The following is a 26,384-nucleotide window of genomic DNA, read 5'->3' on the forward strand; positions in this document are numbered from 1 at the left end:
TTGAACTTTTGTTTCAGATTCCATGCTGAACGTGCTATTGGCATTATCACTCACATTCTTCCTGAAGATCATCTTCTCTTGGCCTCTTCCAAGAGAGTTAAAGGTAGCCCGTTTAGTTACAGTACTGGAGCATTGTTAATTTAATGCCTTATTGGTGGACGTCAGTTATTGAATTGCATTTTATTTCTGTTGTCCTATAGAGGTAGTGTAACACTGATATTCCCCCCACCCCTCCTTGCCCCCACTACCAAGTAACAATTCTATTAATTGGTCTGGCAATAAAAACTGTATCTTAAAGAGCCTTTCCTAGAAAGTAAAGATGCAGGTAATTTTTCTTATATTTTCACCACTGTTTTATACACTCATAGCTTTCCTAGAATTCTACATCAATTCATTGCCAAATTCTATGTGGATTTAAAGGGAATTATCTGATGGGTTAGCCAGGTTGTATAGAGGTTGTCCAATGTTCTGCCATGTGCGTGATCTGAATTTGAGGTTTTATGTCTGTCGATGTGGCCTGACAGTGCTATGGAGGCCTTGTCCTCCACCACCTAGCAGTGTTTCATCTTTCTTTTTGGAAACAAGTGTTTAGTTTTAGTGCAATGATTCTCAAACTGTGGTATGCATAAGTACTTCAGTTGGTCTCTGGAGCAGTTTTTTGTCACGTGGTGACTGTCAGTCTTCAAGCAGTGATGGTTCTGGTTCTTAGTAGGCGCAGCCCAGTTCAGAGCTCTCATTTGATTTCTAGAAGTTTCTTTTGACTAACTGAAGCAGAAAAGCAAGTACTTCTCTGCATTTTGCACAGCTGCTTCATTACTTTACCAGATTATTTTTTGTTGTAAATGCAACTGTGATCAGATTTGCAGATGGAAGCAAGTACATGGGGAGACAGAACCAAACTGTGAAGTGATCAGGAAAAATTTAGAACTGTGGCAACTTCAAGTGATGAGAAGAGATTCTGTACTAATAAAGTTACGTCTTACAGTCAGGGAGACAAAATAAACTTCATCAATAATATGGAAGATGTTACCTACTGTTGTGGCAGTAGCATTAAAACGAATGTATTGTAATGCTTCTCCTTAATATTGTCATCTTATTATTCAGTGTAACCAACCCCTGTAGCTGCTGAAGGGAAGGCATGAGAGGTTAGAATGGAGGTATCCACAGGAGGTTCTGTGTCTTAGGAAGTGATGCACAATCTGGGAGGTAGGGATGTAAGAGTGAAAATCGAAAAGATGAATTTCAGGAGTCCAAGAGGAGCTTAGAATATATGCACAATGTGAGAGGCTGTTGCTGTTTTTCCTCGCAAATATATGAAATAGTCTCCTGGCTGCAGAAGTTTTGAACCTGAAAATATACTGTCTTATTGGATGGGGTATTTCTCTCAAGTGCTTTCTTTTTAAACCAAAAAAACGGACTTCAGTCCTGAGTGGGGAGCACTGCAGATGAATCCCTCACAGTCCCAGGGGAAAGGGGAGAAAATGCCTCTTTCTTTTGTCTAGTATCCCTTTCTGTCTGACCAGGTAGTGGCACCGATGGGCTTAGTAGAAAGCTGGGCCTGAGGCTTAAGGAATAAGTTAGCCTGACCTTCGGCCTTTGAAGGGATCGAGAACATTATCAGAAAGTTGCATTGCAAAGAAACCGACTAGTTCTGTAGTGGTGTAAGTTCTAGTAGTGCTTTCCTGTAGCCATTGCCTTCCTCTCTCTGACACTTACAAATATTCATTACCATGTGTGAACTGGCTTAATGGTATGGGCCCAAATTCTATGAAGAGTCTTAATTTGCTGGGGTTTCCATAACTGAAGAACTGCTGGAAACAAGAGTCTTTGTATACAGTATTCCTTATAACGCCTCAACGACTTTTTTTCTTCCCACGCAGTTTTGCTTTGAAGTATTAGGTTTTAGCCTCCCCTGTCAAAACTAATTTCAAATGCTGTCTATAGCACAAAGATAGATTTGTAAAGTATAAATAAGCCCTTGTAAAAATTACTGAAAATATAAATCCTCTCGCTAAGTTTCACATGGACTTGAAAAGCTAACGGATACAAAATGCAACATATATCTTAATGGGAAACAATTAACAGGAAACACAAAGCTTGATTGAAAGTCTCTTCAATTGTATGTGGTGGTGGTTTGTGAATATAACCTTATGGGATTCTTCTTTCTATTGCTGATATCTCTGTGCATCTAGAACACATGGACGTGATTTTTTTTCTCTTCCATATTCAGCACTTATCCTGGAGGAGATTGCTATTGACTGTCACAATAAGGAAACTGAGCAGAGGTTACTTCAAGAAGCTCACGATTTGCACCTGTCTTCACTCCAGTTAGCTAAAAAAGCCTTTGGGGAATTCAACGTACAGACAGCAAAACACTATGGCAACCTGGGCAGACTTTATCAGTCAATGAGAAAATTTAAGGTAGGACCAGATGGCTATTAAATTTCTCAATTAAAAAACAAACAAATCAGTAGCTCTAAAGGCAGCACAACTTATCAATTCCATTGTAATAGATGAGTATTACCATTTTTTAATGCTCTTCTGATTGTTTTAACCTGACTATGGGTGCTACCTTCATAGATGGAAAAATTTCCTAGTACTTAGTGCTTCACCTCTCCAAAGTATTGTACAGATATTAATAAAAACTACTTTCTTACACAGCAAGTCAGTGTCAGAGCCCGGAGATCCTGATTACCAGTCCTTTGCAGACTCCACTGCATTTCAAGCCTTTTGTCGAATAAGTGTAATGGAATCCTCTAGATAAGCTGTCACTTATACCGCTGCTTTTTATGTCTGATGTATGGGAATCCTTGTCTTTTGTTTTTGTGGGGGGGTGTAATGTCTGTCATGGCTTATTTATGTGGTTTTGGATCTTTCAGGAAGCAGAAGAAATGCACATCAAAGCAATTCAGATTAAGGAGCAGCTTCTTGGTCAAGAAGATTATGAAGTCGCCCTATCAGTGGGACATCTAGCTTCTCTCTATAACTATGACATGAATCAATATGAAAATGCAGAAAAGCTTTATCTGAGATCAATAGCAATCGGTGTGTAATTTTTAGAACAAATTACTGTACTGAGCAATGATGATAGAGTAAAACAAAGGCCTCTTTGTTAATAAAAGTATAAATGAATAAAGGAATGTTGATACAATACATTTGCATAACCGATATGTGGATTCAATCTAACTATGATGCTTAACCTTGAATGGCAAACAATATATTTTAGTGTTCCATGAGAACCCAGTCAACAGTAGCTGCAAAACAGTCACTTTTAAACTAACTGACACTTGAAACATTTAGGAAAGTGACTGTTTTAGAAAGTCCAATTAATTATCTTGGAGTTTAACTTCTTGGACTGTTACCTAGAGGCTCATTTTAATCATGGTTTGAAGCAAGAATTGTAGTCAGAGCTTCAAAGAAATGGAAGACCAATATGTGCAGTAGCCCTTTTATGATGAGACTTGCCTCCCCCTCCCTGGCTCATCTACCACTTGCAGTGAATTTTGCCCAAGGAAACATTCAATTCATAATGTCAGATTTAGCACAGTCTTATAAGGTAGTTCAGTTAGTGCTCATAATTCATTGGAGTGAGACAAGGTGAATAAACTGTATGAGACACCCCACCCCCCCGCCGTAGACTCCCTTTTTTTCATGTTGGGTTATGATAACAGTTGAAATCTGGTTGAGATTGCCCCAGAAATTAAGTAGGGTATTAAAGTAAAAGGGCTGAAATGCATTGGGGAGTAGTCACAGGGAAACATACGCATTGCACTCCTTTTATTAAGTACTAAATTTTACTCCTGCTAACTAAAAGATAATGAATATGTAGTTCATATTATCATAGGCAAAATGGCCTGAGAGATGAAGAATTAAGCATGGTTAAATTATCGTGTTCTTCAATTTTGTTTTCTTTTGGATTTCTTTAGGAAAGAAGCTTTTTGGCGAAGGTTACAGTGGACTAGAATATGATTACAGAGGTCTCATTAAACTGTACAATTCCATTGGCAATTATGAGAAAGTATTTGAATACCACAATATTTTGGCCAGTTGGAACCGGTTGCGGGATCGGCAGTTCTCAGTTACAGATGCTCTGGAGGATGTAAGCACCAGCCCTCAATCCACTGAAGAAGTAGTCCAGTCTTTTCTGATGTCTCAGAACATTAATGGACAGAATAGCTAGAGAACTTGGTCGATTAACCAATTAAGTTTTTTCCCCCAGATTACAAGGGAAAGTCATACTGTGAAATCTAAACCATGTAGTTTTCTGGGGGCTGGAATTTGCTTTGAAACACTGGTCCAGTCCATTGAAGAGTGCCCATACAGATGAATATGAGTTAAGTTCTTATCAGCATGTGTATGGCATGTTTAGTTTGGCTTATTGAATTTGAATACCAAACACCAGGATCCCCCTCCCCCTTCTTTTGCAAAAGAAGCTACTTTGCAGGAAATCTGCAAATAAACTTAAATAAAACTGTTTAAGAGTTAAAAGAGTTGCATCCTTATTATGAAAGGAAGGTTTCAGCAAGAAAATTCTTCCAGCAAGTAGAAGTAATAAATACTCTATTGTAAGAAATGGAAAAAGGTGTTTATACTTTATGCATTGTAGCAGAGCTAATGATAAATATTAACAAAAGAGGAAATGCCCTAGCTTTGTTTGCTGCCTTATGAAGAAAAGTGGCAAAGAACCACTCCAGAAAGAAATGTATGTGTTGTAAACCATGCTAGTTTGTTATGGAAGTAACCGCCGTGTGTTGTTTTTAATCATCTGAATTGGACCAGCATTCATCTGTAAGTGATAGAAGATCCAGTAGACCAGCAATCCAAATTTCCTTTGGTACAGTACAAGAGCTATAATAATTTTCCATAAAAGGACCAGGAGAATCAAAAGTGGACCAGCCTGTCTAGAAAAGTGTCTTTGGACCAGTGGCTTTAATTTAATATTTCTGCCCCTGCATTCACTTTTATAGTAGAATTATTTCATTTAGATGTACGATCAGTGATAAAACAAAAATATATTCATGTGATAGATACAAAACTAGGAATTGAACATTCTTTAGCAGTTGCAATGGCATGTTTTCAACTAGTAAGCTTATACAGATATTAAAATGTCAATGCCATAAGCAAAAACTAGAAATGCTTAACTGTTTGCTGCAGCCATTCTTTTCTTTTTTAAATGGGCTTACTCTAACAATTGAGGCAGTAACTTGTTTATACTGACTAATAGTTTTGTATTACAATACAGTTCAATTTTCTGTTTCTGAAGATCACAGCTTATTGTACAGTTTGCAGGGGTCAGTGGAAAATGCCAAAAAAGCACAACAGGTCTTTTTTGTGATGCTCATTTCTACATTAAACAATAGTACAACCAGAAACTGATTCCTCTATGTTAATTTAAAAAGCTTCAGTCAGATGTAAAGATCCCTTAACAATGCCTCTCTCACTAGCTTGTCTTAATTTTTGTTTTGAGTTTTTTTTGTTTTGTTTTGCTTTAATTGAACCAAGTCTGTTTTAATGTTGAGGTAATCAAAATTTTTGAAAAATCTACATAGCATAGCAAACTAGAAATAAGTCATTGCTTTTACCTCAATTCTTATTATAGTGGCACAAACAGTGCCTCTATAGTTAAGGGTCTGTCAGTTTTCCCCCCTATTTTCAGGGGTTTATAATTTGGCTGTGAAAATTCAGTCCGGGTTGAAGCATGGCAAACAACTACAGTACTTGGAGTGAATTTTTTTATTTGTTATGAAGTTTTTTTGTCTTCAGATTATAAGAGTGCGGCACACAAAAAATAGAAGTTAGTGATTTCAGACACTTCTTTGAACTCCTATAATTTTAATAATGGCTTTGGTTTTAAACTGAAAAGTTGCAGGCCAATAGTTCGTAAACTAGTGCCTTCAAGTTTTTTTTGAGGGGGAGTAACACCAAGTTAAAAAATTAGTTACTTAATTTGGAAATGTGTTTTTAGCGCTAGTGTAGTTGTGATTCTTTCATTAAAAATAAGGGATGGCTTAAGCAACCCAGTAGAATAACTGGTAGCATTAAGACTTCAACAGCTTTTAATGTAATCTGAAACTGTATTAGATTCTCCATAGTAATTTTTGTTCAAGTGAAAATTACACTTTTTAAAATGTCCCCAAACACATTTGCAAGATAAATTGCAACTAAATAAATATTTAGGTCCCTAAATATGTGTTTACACTTTAGGAATAATTATAGACTATCAGGTAAATAATATGCATTAAAATTGATACATTGTTACAGGAGCTTGTTCTCATATTTTTAAACTTTTTAAATAAAGTCACTTTAAACCTATTTAAAATAATACCCTTTATTTTATTTTAAACCTCCAGAAATTCAGGGAAAAAAGCTTAAAATTCTGTCCAAAACAAAACTAGTGATCTATGTATTGCAGACATACCCAGAAGCCTCAAACTAGTAAGTAATCTTTCATTCTCGGCACATTCCATATGCTCTGGATTCCTAATCTTGGGTCTCTGCTTCTAGTTTATAACTAAGAGGGAACTCCCAAGTTCTCAAAGTTTTCGTTTTTTATCCTGAGACACTGGTAGATGTCCTATGTACTCACCTTTGCCGCTTTCTCAGGCTCCTTTATTGTTCCATCATCAGTTCCTTTCTAACAATGGTCAACAACAGTTTCCAAAAAATGCCACAGTTCCAGTGTCATTCCTGCTCCTCCCCTGATTAACTTAACTTTGCTTGAAGGATTCTTGTCTTCCCTTGTTGCATCAAGCCTAAAATTTAGATTATAGACTCTTAGGGAGCATGGATAGTATCTTCTTAGTGTTGTAAAGTACCCACTTCTCTTTTCCCCTGAGGGGGTTGGCAACTGGGAGGTTGGGAGTGCACAACTTGGCTCTGTAGAGAAACGTCTTTTTTTTCCCAATCACCTAACAAAACATTTCAATTCTTTTTTGACCAAGAACTTTTTTGCTTTCCAGCGCACATTGGCTATATTTCAGCCAGTGTAACAGATGCATTATGTGATCACTCAGACGGAGATGCATGTGCTGTTGAAGCAACTCCGATATTCTGTAGCACCCGTGGGGTTTTATCTAGAGTGAATTTGAAACCCTAAAAGTTACCCAGAATTTTTTTCTTCTCCCAGCAGGCTATGTGGCCTAGAGAAACATGACTTTAAGCTCATGAATACTCTCAATTTAATAAAACTATTGGAATATTTTAGTACATTGCTGAATTGGGCCCTAACGGACTATCTGGTTGCATCTCACAGCTATGTCCTAGCAGGTCTGAGTGTCAAAGCATATTACTTGCAGAGTAGAACGGCTGCGGCTGGCAACTACAGACTTCTTAGTATAGGAGGCTTACAAAACAACCACATGGCCTGCTCTAAGCGCTGTACGTTGGCATCTTAACTTATGCTGCCTTGTTGCAGAACCTATTCCCCATCTAGTGTTCCTCAAACTTTCCTGGCCCCCTACAGATTTCTGTTCAGGATCTCTCTTGAATTTCCCCTTCATGTTACTACGGAAGTCTTAACCTCCTGTGCGGTTTGTTGGACTATTGTGTTTGACACAAACTTGGTGGTGGTAGACGCATTACCTGACTTTCCTTACCGCTGCTGCCTGTTGCAGTGTATTGTTGACACTTTGTTTAAAAAGCAGAGAGATTTTTGGTTCTCTAAGCTCCTATAAATGGGAATCTAGTGTGTGAGAGATGGTCAAAGAAAATGACTTGCCCTATAATTCTTCATCTGAAAAAAATACCACATCTGTAGATGGCCCTTCATTCACCTTTAAAATTAAGGAGGTCTATTCATGCTTTTCTCTCACCCGGTTTAGAACGTATGTAATTTTCCTGTGGCTCTATGTATGGGGTTGCAATTTAGTAGTACTTTTTCCACTTGTACATTGAGCAGCCAACCATGAAACACTGGGCAGGGCTGATGCATTGGCAATTGGTCTGTGCAAAATGCACTGGAGTTCCTCAAAGGGTCAACGACCTTGAGGAGGTACTGTATAATCTTAGGCTTGAAGTGGAGACCCAAGAGTGGGAATCCAGTGAAATACTTTTTCCAAAGAAATAAATTTACAGGTAAGTCATTTTTTTTTAATTTTTTTTTTTTTAAATAGTCTGCAATACCTTGACACAAGAGTGTCCAGGACAGAATTTCAGTCTTCGCTCCAAATTTCTCAGCTTTGGTTTTAAATTTAAAGCTCTAACATTTGTTTGAATGTGGGCTTTGGTTTTGTGAATCAGTTTTATTTGTATCTTCTATTTTATGCAAACACTGCAATTTGTAAAGAAAAGGAAGAAAGTGATGTCAGGGTTTCCTCTATTCTTTGTTCCGCTGTTCTTAGAATCAGTCAACTGTAAGAATGGATGTTTTTTCCCAACCTCAGGAGGAGTGTTGTGGGGGTTTTTTTATGGAATGGGAGGAACACATGCTACTTTAAGATGGGTAAGGAGAAAAAGTCACGGTAAGATGTTTAAACACATATCCCTCTGTTACTTGAAGTAAAATAGCTAGTAACTATTGCGCTCCGAGCAGTTGGCTGGTCACTTTATTTTGTGATGTTACTTACAACCAACAAGTGTCTGTCTTTCTCTTTCAGAGAAGTCTTTACATGCACTCACTACTTCGTTGTATAGATACCAATTGTTTAAACTCCTTTTTTTTTTTTTTTTTGCACACAAGTGTTTTTGTTGATCAATAATTTTGAAAGTTTTTTTTGTTGAATTCTAACTTATTAGGAAAATAACATTCTTTTCATAACTTTAAAAATTAAATTTAAAAAAATGCTGCCGTCTGTAATTTGCTAACGGTGCCATTGTGCTGCTGCTTCTGGTACAAAAATAATGCACATTTTATTTAATTACCTTTTTATAGTCGCACATACTGGTAGAGTTACAAAAAAGGAAACCTCCTCGTGCCTAAAACATGATTGAATATGTTGACAAAACCTTTACTTGATTTTAAAACTGACTGGATTTTACTTTACAGCATGGTAGCAAAGATAGCTGGATGGTTGTTGCTATTATCGGTCTCTAAACAAAGTTTCTAATCCTGTTGCCTGTGCAGAAACTTTATTGTACTTACAATTTTATTAACCTTTTTTTTTAAAGTGTTGCTGGCCAAGTGCTAATTGCAAGTCTGAATATTCTGTTTGTTGTGGAGATTTCCATGTTTGATACAAATGGCCTGTTGCACATTTCATTTCTTGGCCTTTTGGGGATTCTTGCAGTGGGAAGGAGGAGGCGGGATTTTATCCAGAGATCTGGACTATATACACATTTGACATCACCGGTAATGCTTTTGTCCCCAAATCTCAGGAGTGTTTTAGGCAGTGAAATAGGTTTCCCGTCACTGATACCAAGATGCGTGTTCTAGGGTCTCGTTAACAATATTTCATTGCAGTCCTAGGTATCTATAGCATGAGTGGCCTTAGTGAATTTGTTGAAGTGCACATTTTTTTTTCAAAAGTAAATTTTAAGATGAAAAATATATACTATATAAATATATAGAGAGATATCTAGAAACTTGGTTTGTGGTGCACAAGTTAAGTGTTGGATCACTAAATAACTGTCGCAGGTACCATACGTGTAACTCTTTTTTTCTTTTTATGTATATTCCTTTATGGGAAGCAATGTTGCCATGGTAACTAAAACTTTACCATTTATTTCTTACCTTATGATGTGAATGAACTCTGCATTTTATTGACTATTACCAGGTTCAGTACTATTTTTATACTTTATTGTACTACAGGGGATTTTAATTTAATAGCATTCTAAAAAAACGTTGCTTGAACTATTTAAAGCAAAATACTAAAACAAAGACCACCTTTGAAACCGGAATCCCCACTTACAGTGCCACAGTAATTTATATGAACGTATTTTGATCATTATTAGACTTTGAACACCATTCTATTTGTTGTGTCGATAACCTTTCGTATCCTACTTCACACAAACTGCAGTGCCCAACATTATTTGTAACCATCAAACCATACTGAGTATGTTTGTAACCAGCATTGTGATATTCTGTAATTGTATTGCTAAAATGAATTATTGACCTAATAAATATAGTGTTCCTGCATTCAGAGTATTTGCCTTGAATTTAGTTACAATTGTGCCCTCCAAAAAGCCTGTTCTTTTCTCCTCTATCCCATAGACACCCGTAGAATTGAATGGTCAACTTGCAGATTGCAATTGCTTTTTCAGCAAGTTCCACTGATGGAACAAAAATGCAGTACCCTTCTGTGATGCTGAAGAGTGCATTACAGCACAGTTTCAACCAACAAGTGAGTGTAATGCTTATCATTCATGCTTGGGAGGAAAGGTGTGAATATTCTGTGGATTCCAATGTGTGCAACTCCTACTTAAAGAAGAAAAGGATACTAAGGGCCTGATCTCCTTTTGAAAAGTGTAACATTAACTCTGTTCATCAGTTGAAACTCCTAAGTGTGGTTGTGGCAGGGGAGGTTTGTTTGGTTCTCTCTTAGACTTCGCACTTCTCAACCAAATGTAACTCACGTTTCACTATTAAATAAAGTTTGAGGGGTTTTTAAGTTTATTTTTTGTAAAGAAACATGATGCGGCAGCCTTATTTAAGCCTTAACTTCAGCCTTAGTTATGATTTTTGTTAGAGATACCTAATATACTTGGATACACACCACACTCCTTTCGTGTTTATCTGTCCATATCCACATCTTTGAAATGGAATAAGGTTTAAAAGATCGACAGACTGCAGAGGGACAGCAAGTTGTGTGGGGATCATGACTTACCTTTTCCATCTATTCATCAACTTTGGCTTTGAAAGGAACAAACTCACCATTTAGGTAGAATCTACTTGTTTGCCTGTCAGTGCTTCTGGAAAAAGAATGCTAAATGAAACCAACTCACCTGCCTCAGGTTAGCTGATTAGTTTTATAAAAGGAATAGGATATAAGGGCCTGCAAGTATAGGTAGTAACTTACATTTTATTGTCTTTTGATGTCCTTTGCTGTGTATTGAGTCCTAGAAGTGACTTCTTTTGACATTAGGCTGTTGACAAATCTGCAGTAATTAGAAAAGTAAAAAACATGGCAACTTGCGTTTATCTTGGGAATTACTGTATATGGAGTATGGGGATTTGATGGTTTGACTCCTGTTTCATAGGCATTCACTGTTTTTAGACAAGTGATACACTTTCAGGCCACCAAAAGGTTTTATTTCTATTTATTGTTGCTGTTTTAGTCGGGTACTTGTAATGTGCTAACACTGTCCGCACACACAGAGAGTCTGCCCGTAAACGTTTACAATCTAAGGAGAGGTCTCAGAGTAGCCGCCGTGTTAGTCTGGATTCGCAGAAAGAAAAGGAGTACTAGTCTCTAAGGTGCCCCTAGTACTCCTTTTCAATCTAAGGAGATTTCAGCAGACTCCCTGTGGACCCAGGAAGGAGTCTTTAGTCTTTCTGACGAGTCCTAATACCAACTGGCTAATTGCTCTTCCTTTTCCCTTGCAGAAGGAGAGGGTCCTATTGCTTTAAACAGAACACTACACCATCTTAGGACTGGATTTTTAAAGATATTTAGGTGACTAAAGATGCAGTTAGGCAACTGGTAAAATTTTCTGAAGCACCTAGCTGCCTATTTCCTGTTGATTTCAATGACCGTGTGCCTAAGCAGACCTACTTGCTTTCTCTTCAGAGACCAGTAACACTGTAATTGCCCACAGTTAAGCTACCACACAGTTCTTTCCATGCAAGCTCATTTTCTTCGGGTAAAAGCATTACTGATAAAAACAATAAAAGAACCTACGTGTGTGCTAATAAGCTTACCAAAGATCACCCCAACTCTAACTTGGGCTCTGGCAGGAGCAGTCCAGTCCTTCAGAACCCCACAAAGCGGTCTCTTCTGTGGTCACAAGTTCGTAACAGCCTCAGCTCAGAAATAGCACACCCATGAAAAGCTTTGTCCATCCTTTACACACTTTGGGGATCTTTGATATGGAGTTTCCAGGAGCAGGTAATTAGTAAACAATTGGTTTCTCTCCCCAGAGTGTAGTGTCAAAAGGCTGGCTTTGCAGGGTATAATTTGCATTTTTGTCCTCCCAAGAACTTTCTAGAAAATCCATGTCACTCGTACTGTCCCAAAATGTCCTTTGAAGTTCCTAATGCTTTCTAGAGATTGCATTACTCAGTCTTCTAGAGAAGTTACATACAATTCCACAATAACACATGCACGAGTGCATTTTTAATACAATGGATCCAAATTAATTCAGTAACGTTTACCCTAATTTCATAAGTTTTGTCCAGGATATTGTCATTCTGTTGCAACTTCCTCCTAAAAGAGGGGTGCTAATGAGCACCCTAGAGAAACCCCTTGACTTATCACCTGGACAGGTTTATTCCCTGGTTGGTGGTTCTGTCCTCTACCTTTCATAATTTCACCTGTTCAAATAACAAACAAGCCAGCATACATCCTTTAGACCTATGGGGTTGAGCTTTCACACACCCCTTGTTACCCCCAAACATTTGGGTGTAAACTTGAGACCCGATCCTCCCACTCCTACCTCCCATTTGGGAAGTGCGTGTGATGTATTTTTCCCTCAGCGATCAGTTCCAAGATGAGACCCACACCCTGGGAGGAGGGAAACCACCTCCAAGAAGCTCTGAGAGAGGTGGAGAGAAGGAGTTTGCTATTTGTGCCCAAGAATGCCCATGACACCGAGTCCCAGTGCAGTGCTGACAAAAGTGTTGTGTGTATTTCTCTTTGTAGATCAGGAGGGCTCACAGGCTGTCATCCCTCCACCTTTTGTCATAACTCAAATGTACTTTAAAAGAAAACAGAGAGATCGGAAAACCAGAGAGAATTTCTGGGGGACAGGAAGTTCTCTATGCACAACAGATGTGAACATCTAACTAAGATGGAGACTGTTTTGTGCTCATGGTTATGTGTTGAGAATACAAGTCTTTGAATAACTTGGCTGGCCACCAGATGTCACTGCCGCTTTACATGCGTTCAGTATTTAGTTTCCTATCCTTGCTTGTTCTGATCAAAGCTATTGAAGACTTTCTAGTTTGCAGCTAATCTCGCTAACTGTAAATGATTCTTCCTTTCATTGGCTGCAGCTTTATTTCTTTTACTGTGATCCACATTATGTATGGTCTAAACTGAAAATTTTTAAATTAGAGAAAATCTTGCTTTAATTAATAGCCAAAACCATAGCACAATGTTTCCATGAATCCCTGATTCATCTTTTTTTTTTTTTTAAACACTGAAAAGTAAAGATCTGAGTTAAGAAACTTGTGCATCAAGTTGTTCGACCTCTTTCAGTTATAAGACCACTTTAAAACTCTCAACTTTTGCCAGCACCTAAAATTGTAGATTATAATAGAAAAAGTAACAAGCCCATGTTGATGCAGTAGTGACATTAGGATACAGAATATCGGGATGGGCACAGAGATGACTACTTTATATTGGATGTACTGGATTCAACTGAAATGAATACTAGCCTTGGATTTGCTTTCTTTTCTTCCTCCCTTTCCCTGCACCATCTCACCAGGCATCTATATGAGATGCCTGACTTTGGTAGGCCTCAGAGCCTTGCTTGTGGGCCCGCCTTTAATGAACAAGACACACACACACCCCCAAAGTCCATTGGGTAACTCGCAGAATAATTTATGGATGAGCAGACTTTAACTGCAGTCAACATTATTTAAACAAGTGTGACGTTTTCAGGCATACAATATTTTCTGATATTTATGATGAGGCTATATCCAATTGCAAACTTGCTATGTGGTGTATAAAATGGAAAAGCTCAAAACCTTCAATTAGAAATATAAATATCTTCTGAAAAATAAATATTCAACAGTCATCCTGGGAAATTTCATCTTCTACGGAAAGAACCACTTCTGCTGCCCACAAACTGCTTATAATTCCCCTGGAACTCCTTGATGGAATTATACCCTTGTATTACATGATAGGTTTCACTATATAGAATAGCAGAAAAGCAATCAAGGGACTGTTGCCCAGAAAAGGCAAATTTTAACATCAGTTACACTTGCTGCCCCTCCATCCCTGGTTAAATTTCTTCCACCATATTTCTGTTTAAATTTCACAAGGGCTCCTGCGTGAATGTGCTTCATTTGCCTGACCTTGGTGTTCTTTGGCTAATGAATCAGGTTTGAGCCCCTGATCCAATCCCCAGTGAGGTCAGTGGGAAGTCTCCTGTTGACTTCAATGGACTTCGGATCAAGCCTTAAATGTGCATATCATGGCTCTTGTATGCAACAGTGAAACTCCTAAAAATAATACAGCTGTCCTCTCCATCACAAACTACCTACCCCCACCCCCACAGGCAAATGGAAAGAGGGGGAGCTAAATTGTCATGATTTAAGCTGCCTGCTGCAAACTGGGTGATTTAAAAGTTCTGAAAATAGCCACAGTGATAGACATGCTCACAGAGAGAATTCAACATGCAAAAATTACGTGCCTCAGGCACACTTCAGATCAAATATAGAGGAGATGAGTAAAAATGACTGGGCTGCTCTTGGGTGCCTTGGCAGAACATAGGGCGGAATTTTATTTTCACTTGTAAAAAGACTAAAAGGTGCCCATTCCAGGCCATAGGCATGTTCAACACTTCTTTACAAACTCACCTCCTACTGCACAGCCAAATCCAGCAACCATCCCCCACCACAGACCAGAAAGAATCAGGCACTCCATTATCACAAAAGGATTACTCAAATACCAAGCCCTCCGCAAATATCAACCCTCAGACGAAAGCCCCAATAAAACGCTCCTGCAGTGAGCCAATGGATAGCAGCACCAATGTTTGCTAAGATAGCCAATATAAGATAGCCAGTATAGTTGGAAATAACGGAAGAGCCGTGGTTCCCTAGAATAAGGTTCCCTTCATCAGAAGAAAATGATTTACTCACTGATTTAATTTATTTAAAAACCAGTTGCTTCCAAAATGTTAGCAAGAATGATGCTATAAATACAAATAGGTTTAATATTTACCAACAAGTATGCTAAAAACTTTTCATTGGGTAAGACGCAAGGTATTTACAAAGGAGACCACATATTCTTAAATTTATAAAGACTGTCTTTAATCTTCCTTTCCAAGATCTTGCTTTGGTATTTGTTGGTTTTCACGCTACTGCAAATACTTAGTTGTTTTGTGGAATTTTTTAGTTCTTAAGAGCTGCTGAGTGTGGGGAAATCCCTTGACTATTGAGGCACTGATGGTGCTTTTTGTCCATAAGGCTTGCTGATGGAGCCGTGTTTGTCAGGTGCTCTCTTGTTTTGTTGGTGTTTGAAGTGGTGTTACAGAGCCTAAAAGAGAACCAGGGGAAAAACTTCTGTAAGCTTGGGGGGTTGTACATTCTAGCCAACAAAGGAAACCAAAATGCATGATGAGCCCTGAGCCGTCCTGTTAACAAGCAGTACCCACGTGCTTTAGAACCCTCCTCGGACAGTTCAGTTCCTTACTCTAACCAATTTCATGCATATATATTTTCCCATTCTACTGACACAGTTGAGGCACATCAGCTCTTGTTAGATTGACTGCCAGAAATTGGGACTGGACAACATGGGATGGATCACTCGCTAATTGCCCTGTTCTGTTCATTTCCTCTGAAGTATCTGGCATTGACTGCTATTAGAAGACAGGATACTGGGCTAGATGGACCATTGGTCTGGCCAGTATGGCCATTCTTATGTTCAAATCGTGGTGTTACAAGTCATGGGTAATGACTAGTGATTGGGCCTTTCAAGTGAAAAGCAATTTAAAATTCTTGAAATAATTACTATATATGCATTGTAATTGTACTTGGCATTCCCAAGTGCCTCACATCTTCAATGCACTTAACAAATACGCATGAACTGAACTTCACGACAGCTCTCTTGGTTAGCTAAGTAGAATTAGCCCCAATGTACAGAAGGGAAGGCTGAGCACAAGGAAGACTCCCCAGCATCACAAAGAAAGCCAGTCAGGAGTGTCTGGCTCCTATTTCCGTACTCAATCCTATACATCGTACTGCCTGCCTAATTCATACATTTCTTCAGATTTTCCACTATCCCTTGATGGAGTCCTCTCTTGTTGCTTTAGTCCTTGCTGATGATTTCTGTTTGTTCCACACTACACTGATCGAGGCACTCCAGACGGTGAATGGAAGAAAGTCGAAGGAGAGGGGAAGAAAAGAGAAGAGAAGCAAGAGGAAGGACAGTGAGTAAATGAAAGAGTACCACTTGGACAGGAAGGAATTCTCCCTTTCAGGTTTCATCTACACTAGAGTTAGGTTAACTCTTCTCTCATCGTTAGCCAACATGTTTGTACATGCTCGCCTTGATACTTGTGGCTTACCCTGGGCTCGGCCATAAGATAAACCAATCTAGCATGTACAAACATAGTAGTTGCCAATTGACTAGAGTTAATCAGTTGACTCAGGTTAAACTCAAGTGTAAACAAATACTCAGCCATTGGATTAGCAGGGGGGTGACTTCACCATCACCACTGCTCCCTTGCAGAGCAGTAGTCCTTGTGGCTGCTGTTTTCCCTCGCCACAGTTCTTTGGTTTCTGGGTCAATGGCTAAAAGATCTGGGTTGGTTCTACCTCCCATTATCTCATCCCATGAGTCATCCCCTTCCCTGCACACTGCTGGTCGTTCAAATCCACTGCCTTCTTTGTACATCTGTACTTGGAGGGATAACCCAGCAGTTGCCTGGCTTGCTATTTGCTTCATTTGCTCCCAGTTATGCCTAGCAGCCTTCAGCAACAGTACCTCTTCTTTGTCCTATTTGCTGCCTCTGAGTCACCCCGTAGGCTCATTTGCGATGGCTGTGACTGGATCTGACTCAGCTTCTCTTGCATATTATTTATGCCTCCATGGAGGCCCCATGCATCATACAGCTTGGTCAACTTGGTGTTTTCGGGTACTGGAACTGAATCAGGGTTTTCTGAGCTACAGTACAATTTCTACAAATAAATAAAAAAATAAAAATTCACATAACACACGAAGGTGGCATGAAACAAAATGTAAGCGTATGACCAGGTGCTCATGTATTGAGTCCTCATGCTGGGAAATGAGCTCTTGGGTAACTATCGTCCTATTTGGCTACACCAATGTTTCTAGATGAGAAACTTGCTAATAAATGCAGGTGGTTGTGTTTTTCTACGGTTTAGTTTAACTTCTTTCTCTCATGGAACTGCCTTCAGAGATCCCCACTGTGGGAGTTATGCTCCCTGCTATATAGATCCAAGCATCTATGGAGGCACCGCGGGGGGTGGATTTAGGTTAATAAAAGAAAAAAGCTGGAGCCCACTTGTAAGCAGGGACTCTGCTTTCTTCCATTCCTGAGTCTTAATCTTTCACCAAAGCAGCCCAGCCCTACCCACCCCTGCAGCTAGCTGACTAGAAGCTAAGTTATTTCTCTGACTCACTACTGTCTCTCTGAACCCCAGCCAACCAAGAGGTCAAAATACCACAGATCGTGTTTTAAAACCATAAATATATTCTGAGAACTCCACTTATGGGAGAAAGACACACACGCCTACACACCAACTGCTGAGCTACTCACTGCATCCTCTGGGCCAAACTCATCCTAGGTTCAAACAGATGCACCTATATGTGCATCAGTGCACTTTTTTCACCCAAACCTATGCAGTGAAATCAGTATTTTAATTGTTTGACCACCATAGGGTTTCACTGAGTATTCATGATGTCGTCTGTAGGCAGGGAAGCTTTGCTGATAGGCTAGCCTGGAGTATCTAAACTCATGTCCCTATCTTAACCCTTATAGAAAAATCTTTTAGAAGTAAACAGAGATCAAGCTGGTAGAATTCTACAGAAATGCAATAGGGCTCTGTAGAAATTACAATTTTTGTGTGTGTTTTGGGTTTTTTTAAGGAAAAAAAAAAACCAACCCTAGCAAACGACAAGCCTTTAAGCCATCATATAGAATTACAGAGCAGGAGCATAACTGCAACATTGCAAATGTTCATGCTCTTTGGCCTCTTTCTTAAAGTCCCAGCTCCTGGAGCCAAGTGATAATATGAAATTTTTGGCTTACTTTTTTTAAGCAATGAAAGTTTTTAGCCCTCATGCTTGCTGCTTAGGCTCAGTCTCCAGTGTGAAAGTCCTTCCACGTTCCATGAGAAAACAAAAACTAATAAGGCACTCGCACTTGGATCCTGCAGTGGGATCAACGTGAACAGACCCTGTGTGCAGCAGGGACACCAACAGCATCCCCAGAGCCCAAGCAGCCTCTGCAGCCAAGGGTTTGGTACGAAAAGAACTCAGAGTGGCTTGGTTAAAATGGCGGTTTACATTTGGTTAATAGCGTCTGAGATGGTTTTAATTTAAAATTCTGTTAATTCTCCTGTCAGAAACGGAGCAGATACATTTTTAAGGAAGTCTGAAACTGCAGCCAATGATGGCCCCTACTACGTCAGGGGAGGGGAATTTTGTTGTTTGACCTTCAGACCACTGGCTGGTTGGCCGTTCTGCTCATCTCCCTGATGTAGTAAACTTCATAAAGATATCAAATTAACCTGTGGGCAATCTCAAGCGCTTGCTAATTACAACATTGGTTCCGTATATTTATACTTGCTCGTCCAAATAATCAGCAGTTTCCAAATACTCTATTTATGTTTTGTAGAGTGCATGATAACTTTCCGATCCACAGCCTGTTGTTTATGATTTAGCAGGGCTTTGAAACCCACTGTTCCCTCCACACAAAAGACAAAGATGTTTATTTTCTCTCACTGGCTTGCACAACAATAGGCATTTGTCAACCGTTATATAATGTCTGATTTGTCATTTCTTCTATCAGTCCTTATAGAGACAGTTTAATCTTAATATTATACAATATGTGGCAGATTTTTAGTCTTACATAGATTCATATTTCATACTCCTCACTGTTGTAACTAAGGGCCTTCCAACAGTGTATTAAGCAACATGAGTAATATCTGTAACACGGTTTTGTTCTCTCATTGTCTCCCCAGGAGGAGTGTGGGCAGTGGAGCGACTTGTTTTGGTAGGGTTTTTGCATAAAGGATGAGTAGTAACAAGAGGTGCTGAACTGCAGCCCTATAGATAGGATTCCTCACCCTTTCTCTATGGCTGGGGTAGAAATCTCCCTACGACACCTATCACAAACTCTGACATTGGTGAGAAAGAGCTAGAGCCTTAAGAAAATAAGAATTAACTTTCACAGCCACCCTCTCTCTGAAATCTGGCCATGAGAGGTCTTTAATATGAATTAAGTTTGAAAAATGTTGGGGGTTGTATACTGCTTATGCTGATTCACCTATTTTTCAAATCCCACTGGGGTCTCTCACGAAGCTAATAGGAACCATCTCTTCATCAAAGGGCAGCATCTGGCCTTCTCTCATTTTTGGTGGTAGAAATGAGGCAGCAGATATTTCTTGTCTAAGAAGTAACATGTGCTCTCTCCATCACATCTACAGCTCTGGACGATTTCCAGTCTTTATAACTCATGATAATCCATGTGACAATGTCACGAAGTAGTGAATTGTGTTGAAAAGTCCTGGAAACCATTTTATACTCCCAGGCTTCTAGACCCAGTGAGACGCTACTGCTTGGTATATTAAGATATATTGACCAGTAGCTGAATGATGGTCATTGAAAAGCATAGCAGGAACCGGAAGAATTCAGAGGAACTGATAGCCCTTGAGGAGACATAGGGAGAAATCCTGACTCTAATGAAATCAATGGGAATTATGTAAACTAAGATGCCTGCCTGGTGTGATTAAAAGATCCCCTTAAAGTGAGTAAGCAGGAAGAACCTGGTGTAGTAGCTTTTTAGTTTGCTATTGATTTATGGATCTTACCAGAAACTTAGCCATTTGGTTGCTCTTACTATATTTGTACAGTTTGCGCAGGTGTTTTGCATCAAGTTCTGAGAAAAGAGAGACAAATCTCCACAGCATCCTAGAGGAAGGAATGATTGAGTGAAGGAGTCTGCTTGAATGCAAATTCTTCCCTACCTGCTTTTTGCATCTTTTAGTGGTAATGCATTTCTGTCTCTCTCCTGTAACCAGTGACAGCCATTTGTATGGGCTTCTTTTATTTTTTAAAAAAAGAAAAGATTATAAACTGCACAGATCATAGAATCATAGAATATCAGGGTTGGAAGGGACCCCAGAAGGTCATCTAGTCCAACCCCCTGCTCGAAGCAGGACCAATTCCCAGTTAAATCATCCCAGCCAGGGCTTTGTCAAGCCTGACCTTAAGAAATGGACCCTCCCCTTGGAATGTGAAGTTATTGTGGGGTTCAGGATCCCAGGCAGAAGGCTATATAATCTTCAGCCATACCGTTAGCATTTCTCATGAGACCCTTCCTGGTTTCAGAAAAGGAAACCTCTGCATGTGGTCTACAACCCTTAGAAAAGGGATGGTATTTTCACCATAAGCTCATTCAGTTACTGTAAACTGGGTTGCTTCTGATAATACAAGACGCTATTTGGCCATAGGTTAAATTCACCCGTGGTGTAACTCCACTGAGTTAAGTTGTATACTGTTGGAATTACACCCAGATGGCCCCCATGTGTCTTAGGAACCTGCTAACAGGAAAACAACCGCATTGCTATCATTGATGAAACTGGACATATTGATTGGGTAGAATTTATAATCCAAATCACCCTTTGATTAAGTTGTGGGCACTATGGTAGACTTGTCCCATTGGAAATACCATAATAATACTTCGCTGCTTCTATAGTGATTTGCAGGCACTTAACTCATTAACCCTCACACACTCAGGATGCGTCTTCGCTGCAGAGTTAACAAGTTATTTACACCTCAGTTACTCCTCTCGAGTTAGCCTAGGTTGAGTGAAAGTGCCCACACTATGAAATAACACTATCTGCTTTCGCCAGGCTGGTGCTGCGCTCACTTGTGTGTGGCAATCAGATTTGTAAGTTCTTTCCTGCGCAATAAGATAAGCGGCTCTCAACATTCTTTCCCAGTGAATTGTGGGAGAACGTGTCTGTTCTTTGGCGCTAATGAGGGGACTTTTGTGGGAAGGCATTGGAGGGCTGTCAGCACCCAAGTGGAGCTAGCCGGCATCTACACTACAGAGCAGACGTATTATAGCGGCAGCTGAGTTGAACAAACGTGAAGCTTAACTTTTATCCCCTGACTGGCCAGCCAACCCAGGTTAAAAGCTCCACCACGCTTGAGTGAAGGATTTTTGCACTTGGATGAAACTCAAATTAGGGGTAACACTTGAGTTAACTGGGCAGTGAAGACAAGCACACAGATACATCCATGAGGTAGGTTAGGGTCCATTTGTTTTCAAGTGTCCACTAATTTTGGATGCCCAACTTGGGATGTCAGTGCCCTGATTTTCAGAGGTACTAAGTACCTACAGCTCCCAGTGGGGGAAAATTATGGGTGCTCAGAAAAGCAGACTCCATGAGTCTCAAGTGGGCACCCACATTACGGGTGACTTCTGGAAATGTGTTTCTAAGTGACTACCCAAATGCACACAGCAAATCTGTGGCAGAGCCAGGACCAGACGCAGTCCTGTGCTTAATCCACTAGCCCAACCTTCCTTATAAATGACTGCAACTAGGACTGTATTTGCAAAAAGAAAAGGAGTACTGTGGCACCTTAGAGACTAACAAATTTATTAGAGCATAAGCTTTCGTGAGCTACAGCTCATTGCTAGTGTGAAAGGATTATCTTACTTCTTCCAGTGTTTGAGTTCCCAGGATTTGCAGTAATGCTGAAGAAACATATTGATGTGATCCCCAAGTGTAGTCAAGTTTTTCTTCGTGTACTTCAGTTTTTTGTCCTTGGGAAGATCTTTGGGCAAATCCAGTTTCCGAAGAGATTTTTTAAAGGGTCTCAGAAACTCCTTGCACTGTAAAGACAAAGAGCTCAGTCAGAATGTTATTGACAGAATACTGGGTTATTGCTCTAAAAGTACGTAATAGGCAACAGCCAGTTACATTCTTCTTCTTAATATAAACATGTTATGCTGAAAAGATGTCTAACGTGCATTGTATTTAACAAGAGTAATTTATATGAACATAGCTATAAATCCATTTGTTTAGTTAATCTAGCGTCTTCTTCAGAGACCATTGTAGGTGCGCTGTTTGGTTGAGCCCTGAAGACTCAATTGGTGTATTCTCAGCATGGCAGCCCAAAGGACAGTTGTCAAAAGTGTGCCTTCTAAGAGTTGTGAGGGGAGGGATTTGAGGACCTGCTAAGGATGGGGGATAATTCTCTTTTGACATAAGGTACAAATGTCAATTTCAATCTACAGAATTTACAAGATACCTCATTCTGCGACAAGGGGAGAAGGAAAAGCATTTGATATCATTCCCCATATCCTTGGGCCCTCTGCTATGTTGTAAATTCTCTATAGTTTATGCATTAGTTTGCAGAAGGTCTCATGAAGTGTGTGTGTGTATGAGAGTGAGCACACAGGCATCATTCTCTGAAATATACTCTCTTCTCTTAGCTCTTATCTGTAGACACCATTTCTTTCCACACCCCTATCTTTCCTCCTAAGGAGGGGGGAAAGCTGCATTGCTGTTACACTGGTCCTCAGCTATAAAACTGTACTGTGTTTCCCTCCTCCTCCCCAACAGGTAGAAAAAACGCAGCAATACAGAAAAATACAGCAAAGAACCATAATGGGAAAGAACCATTATTTGTTGTGTACGTACAGCATGTACCATAATGGGATCCTAGTCCATAACTTGGACTGTTAGGTGCGACTACAGTGACAAATACTAACACAGATGGAAGCACAGGTTACCCACTGACAAATAAAATAGTCAGGTGAAACTCAGCAGTTCAGTCACACAAAGGCCTGCTGAAGTTAGCCAAGTAATATCGCTGGCACATGCGTTTACATTTCATACATCCGGGTTTTCTGTATTGATGTTTCCAACAGGTAAATCAGATTAATTCAAAGTGTATTTTTTGAAGTTCTCGGAGCTAGAACTTCTTGCTAGAGAAAAATGCATCCTGTGTTGTGCAAATAGAAGCTGTTTAGTTCTTCCTGTACAATGGTTGGTAATAATCCTCTGAGTTCTCATAAATGTCTGTCAAAATGGATTAGGAGTCAGTTTTGAAACTAACATTCACATAAGTGGGCTAATTGAGGCAGAAAATCATCAGAAGTATCCAATAACTTTGAGTGCCCCCCCCCCCTTTTTTTTTTTTAGAATGCCCAACTTGAGACCCATTGGCCTGGCTTTCGTTGGTATGGTGCATGCATGGCTCCAGTTGAAATGAAATGGGAGTTTGAGGGGCTCAGCCCCTTGACGGGGGGGAAATCAGACCTAGATTTCTGAAGTTGAGTATTGAAAAAAGTGAGTCAAGCAAAACTAATGGACGCTTTTGAAAATGAGTCTAAGGACCTGGCCCAAAACCACACAGTGAGTCATTATCAGAAGCGAAAGAAAAGGAAAGGTCTGTTATTTACTAAAAGATCATAAGTTATGGAAGACTTGGAAAAAGTTAATGAGACGAGATAATCCTCAGCGCAAAGAATTTGTAGAGAATGAGGTGTTTCATCATGGTTTTTCATTTCCTCTCCCTCAATGTTTTGTAGCTTTTTTTTTTTCCAAACTGTCTGAGAAAAGAGGGATAGCTCAGTGGTTTGAGCATTGGCCTGCTAAGCCCAGGGTTGTGAGTTCAATCCTTGAGGGGGCCATTTAGGGATCTGGGGCAAAAATTGAGGATTGGTCCTGCTTTGAGCAGGGGGTTGGACTAGATGGCCTCCTGAGGTCCCTTCCATCACTGATAATCTAAAAGAGATGGGTCATTCACACTTCTACTGCTAGCATCAATGTAATAGCTCACAATTTTGAAGGTGTCTTGATCAAGGCCATCAGTGTAGCGGATAAGCAAATGTCCAGATGGTATGATACTCGAACTGTTCTTCAAAGGGGTTGCCTCCTTCACCTTGCTGAGCAAATACTCATTCTCTGTTGTCTACAAATTGTGAAGTTAGTATATGTTAATTTTTTGATCTACACAAACTTGTGTCCCATTGGTCAATGTTGCACAGGACAAACATTATCCCAAGGCTGAGTTTGAACAAGGGACACTATTAGCACTGTCAAAGCATTTAAGATGTGATTTTCAAAGGTACCTAAAAGCGTTGTACCCAACTCCTACTGAAACTCAATGAGAGTTGGGTGCCTAATTTCCTGAAGTGTCTTTGAAAATCCCAGCCTTAGTACATTACAAAGGAAATGTTGTAAATATCGCTTGCTTCTAATGACACTAATCCACTAGGGGCTGGAATTTATTATTGACAACTGGAACAATAAATGTATTGTGCTAAGTTCTGCTCCAAGGTCAGACAAAATTTCCATTGACATCAATGAGATCAGCATTTGACTTGTTGTGTTTAACAGAAGGCAGTTTTACAAAAGCTCAGCCAATGAAATCAGATCTCCCTGGACTGGGTGTAAACTCCCTTTTCCATCACTGGGAAAATAGCTCTCTCTGCATTATCTGTGGAGGTGAATCATTTACGTGTGTCTTTGCTTGTGAAGGGCACAACTAAACAATGGAAAACATGTTTACATTATTCGAAAAAAATCAAATGGTTTGAAAAAAAAGTGTGTAGTGAGAGAAGTTCTCTTGTCGACAGCACACTCTGTTCTTGTGCAGCACTTCAAAAAAACTGTATCCCAGATTACACTACAGAGCAAAAAGGTATGCATTGGCCGCGCTGTTCATTTTACGTCTCCTTTCCACAACTGGCCTGTGCTTTATCCTCCCCTTCCCTCCTCCATATGGCAATATTGTCTGTACACCTCCCCTCTGCATACCTGGCTGGCTGTGCCATACCCAGCTGGGCACTTCCACTCTCCCATGCTTATTTTCTCTCTAGTCTGACCTTCTTCTGGGCCCACTTTCTCCACTTGGCACAGTCCATTTCCTCCCCTCTCTGAGACCTCCATTCTGGCAAGGGAGGGAAGGGAAAGTCGGTCGCCCTGGGGCTAGCAGTCCAGCTTGCTGGCATTTGAATCCAAACCTGCTTGTGTGACATCACCTCTGAGGCATGCTGGTTCTGAATTCTACATCTAAATGAAGCAGGGCTGAGGACCTGAGAAAGAGGAAAGCTGCAGCAGCTAATCTCCCCACACACAGTCCTAATGGACAAAGGCTTCATCCATCAGACTCTAGACCAGCAGCTTACCCCATGACATGAAGTCATGACCTACCTTTTAAAAAGGGAATTCAGCTCCAGACAACCAGGCAGCAAATGTTGGATTTACAGCTAGTGCTGCTTGTTCAGATGTTCAGTATTCTGTTCTGTGGGGGCAGGTGGGACAACACTTTCTTCGGTACAGTTGTAGATGTGGGACCCTATTAGATCCTTCATTACTCCTGAATTCTCAGGAAGAGGCACTGTCCCTTCATGCTTTTCCACAGGCCAGCAGGCTGTAATCTCTCTCTCATGTAGCTCTCCCCACAATTATCTACGCCATCCTGGATTATTTTACCATGGGGGCTGTCCCTAAAGGTGACCTAGGCCCTTCAGCTGAAGGAATGCAGAATCCAAGCTTTTGTAGAATGGGGGAACTGCTATGACTATACCACCCTTACTCTATATGCTGCACTGGCTGGCTGTGGCTCTGGACCCTGTTCATGCCATTAGCTATAATGTTTAATGCCCTTAGTGCCAGCAAGTTCAGGGACTGCCTCTCCCATTGCAACTGCTGCGTTTTTTGTTTTTTTTTTAAATTTATTTATATTCTAGCATTATCTTGATGCGCCAACCAAGACTGGATGTCCCAGTGCTAAGCATGGTACAACTTGATAGGAAGGACTGGCTCCTGGCTGAAGAACTTGCAGTCTAGACAGGCCAAGAGTGGGAGAAAGGAAAGTTTATCATCTCCATTTTGCAGATGGGCATCAGAGGCTCAGAGAGAGAAAGACATTTGACCAAAATTGCACAAGAAATCTGTGAAAGAGTAAGGGTGAGGAATTGAACGGGCATATCCTGAATTCCAGTCAAAGTACCATCATCACAAACCAACCTTTTTCTCACACAGCTTCCAGGACCTGTCCCCGAATATTCTCACTTCAGGTTTCTTTTTCCACTACAGATGCTCTCCGACTTACGCAATTGGTCCATTCCGGAAAGCCTTGTGTAACTCTAATTTTGCGTAAGTTGGAAACAAATACCCCTATGTTACGCAAAAATTTCCGCAACTCGAAAATCCTATTTCTGGCTTATGGAACTCTTTCTGTAAGTGTGAATTTGCGTGAGTTTGGTCTGGCATAACCCAGGGAGTGTCTGTATTTGGTTCAGCAAGGCCCTAATGCGGCAAACTTCAAGGCACGTGGCACTGCCAAGGTTGTTTGTTAGTTTAATTAAAGATTTGATTGATGTATTTCTTTGTCACCATCCAAGGGCAGGAG

The 26,384-nt window shown here is 40.1% G+C and overlaps 2 protein-coding genes across 2 annotated transcripts in view; one reads left to right on the forward strand and one right to left on the reverse strand.

Moving 5' to 3' along the window:
• The window catches only part of APPBP2 (amyloid beta precursor protein binding protein 2), a 43,858-nt gene extending 33,786 nt beyond the window's left edge, over positions 1 to 10,072 (forward strand). Inside the window, exons 10-13 of the mRNA XM_048824549.2 lie at positions 18 to 103; positions 2,231 to 2,421; positions 2,880 to 3,045; positions 3,927 to 10,072. Of these exons, the coding sequence (XP_048680506.1) occupies positions 18 to 103; positions 2,231 to 2,421; positions 2,880 to 3,045; positions 3,927 to 4,180 (697 nt within the window). The 3' untranslated portion in view covers positions 4,181 to 10,072. The remainder of the gene's footprint in view (positions 1 to 17; positions 104 to 2,230; positions 2,422 to 2,879; positions 3,046 to 3,926) is intronic.
• Positions 10,073 to 10,955: 883 nt separating this feature from the next.
• CHCT1 (CHD1 helical C-terminal domain containing 1) lies at positions 10,956 to 24,916 on the reverse strand. Its single transcript, XM_075120913.1, has 6 exons — positions 24,785 to 24,916; positions 23,805 to 23,936; positions 21,674 to 21,849; positions 19,817 to 19,916; positions 16,746 to 16,939; positions 10,956 to 11,031 (listed from the first exon to the last, which is right to left on the reverse strand). The coding sequence occupies exons 1-6, from the start codon at positions 24,914 to 24,916 to the stop codon at positions 10,956 to 10,958; spliced, it is 810 nt and encodes a 269-aa protein (XP_074977014.1).
• Positions 24,917 to 26,384: the final 1,468 nt, after the last annotated feature.

The sequence above is a fragment of the Caretta caretta genome, chromosome 17 (assembly GCF_965140235.1).
Source record: "Caretta caretta isolate rCarCar2 chromosome 17, rCarCar1.hap1, whole genome shotgun sequence".
NCBI classification, from domain to species: Eukaryota; Metazoa; Chordata; order Testudines; family Cheloniidae; genus Caretta; species Caretta caretta.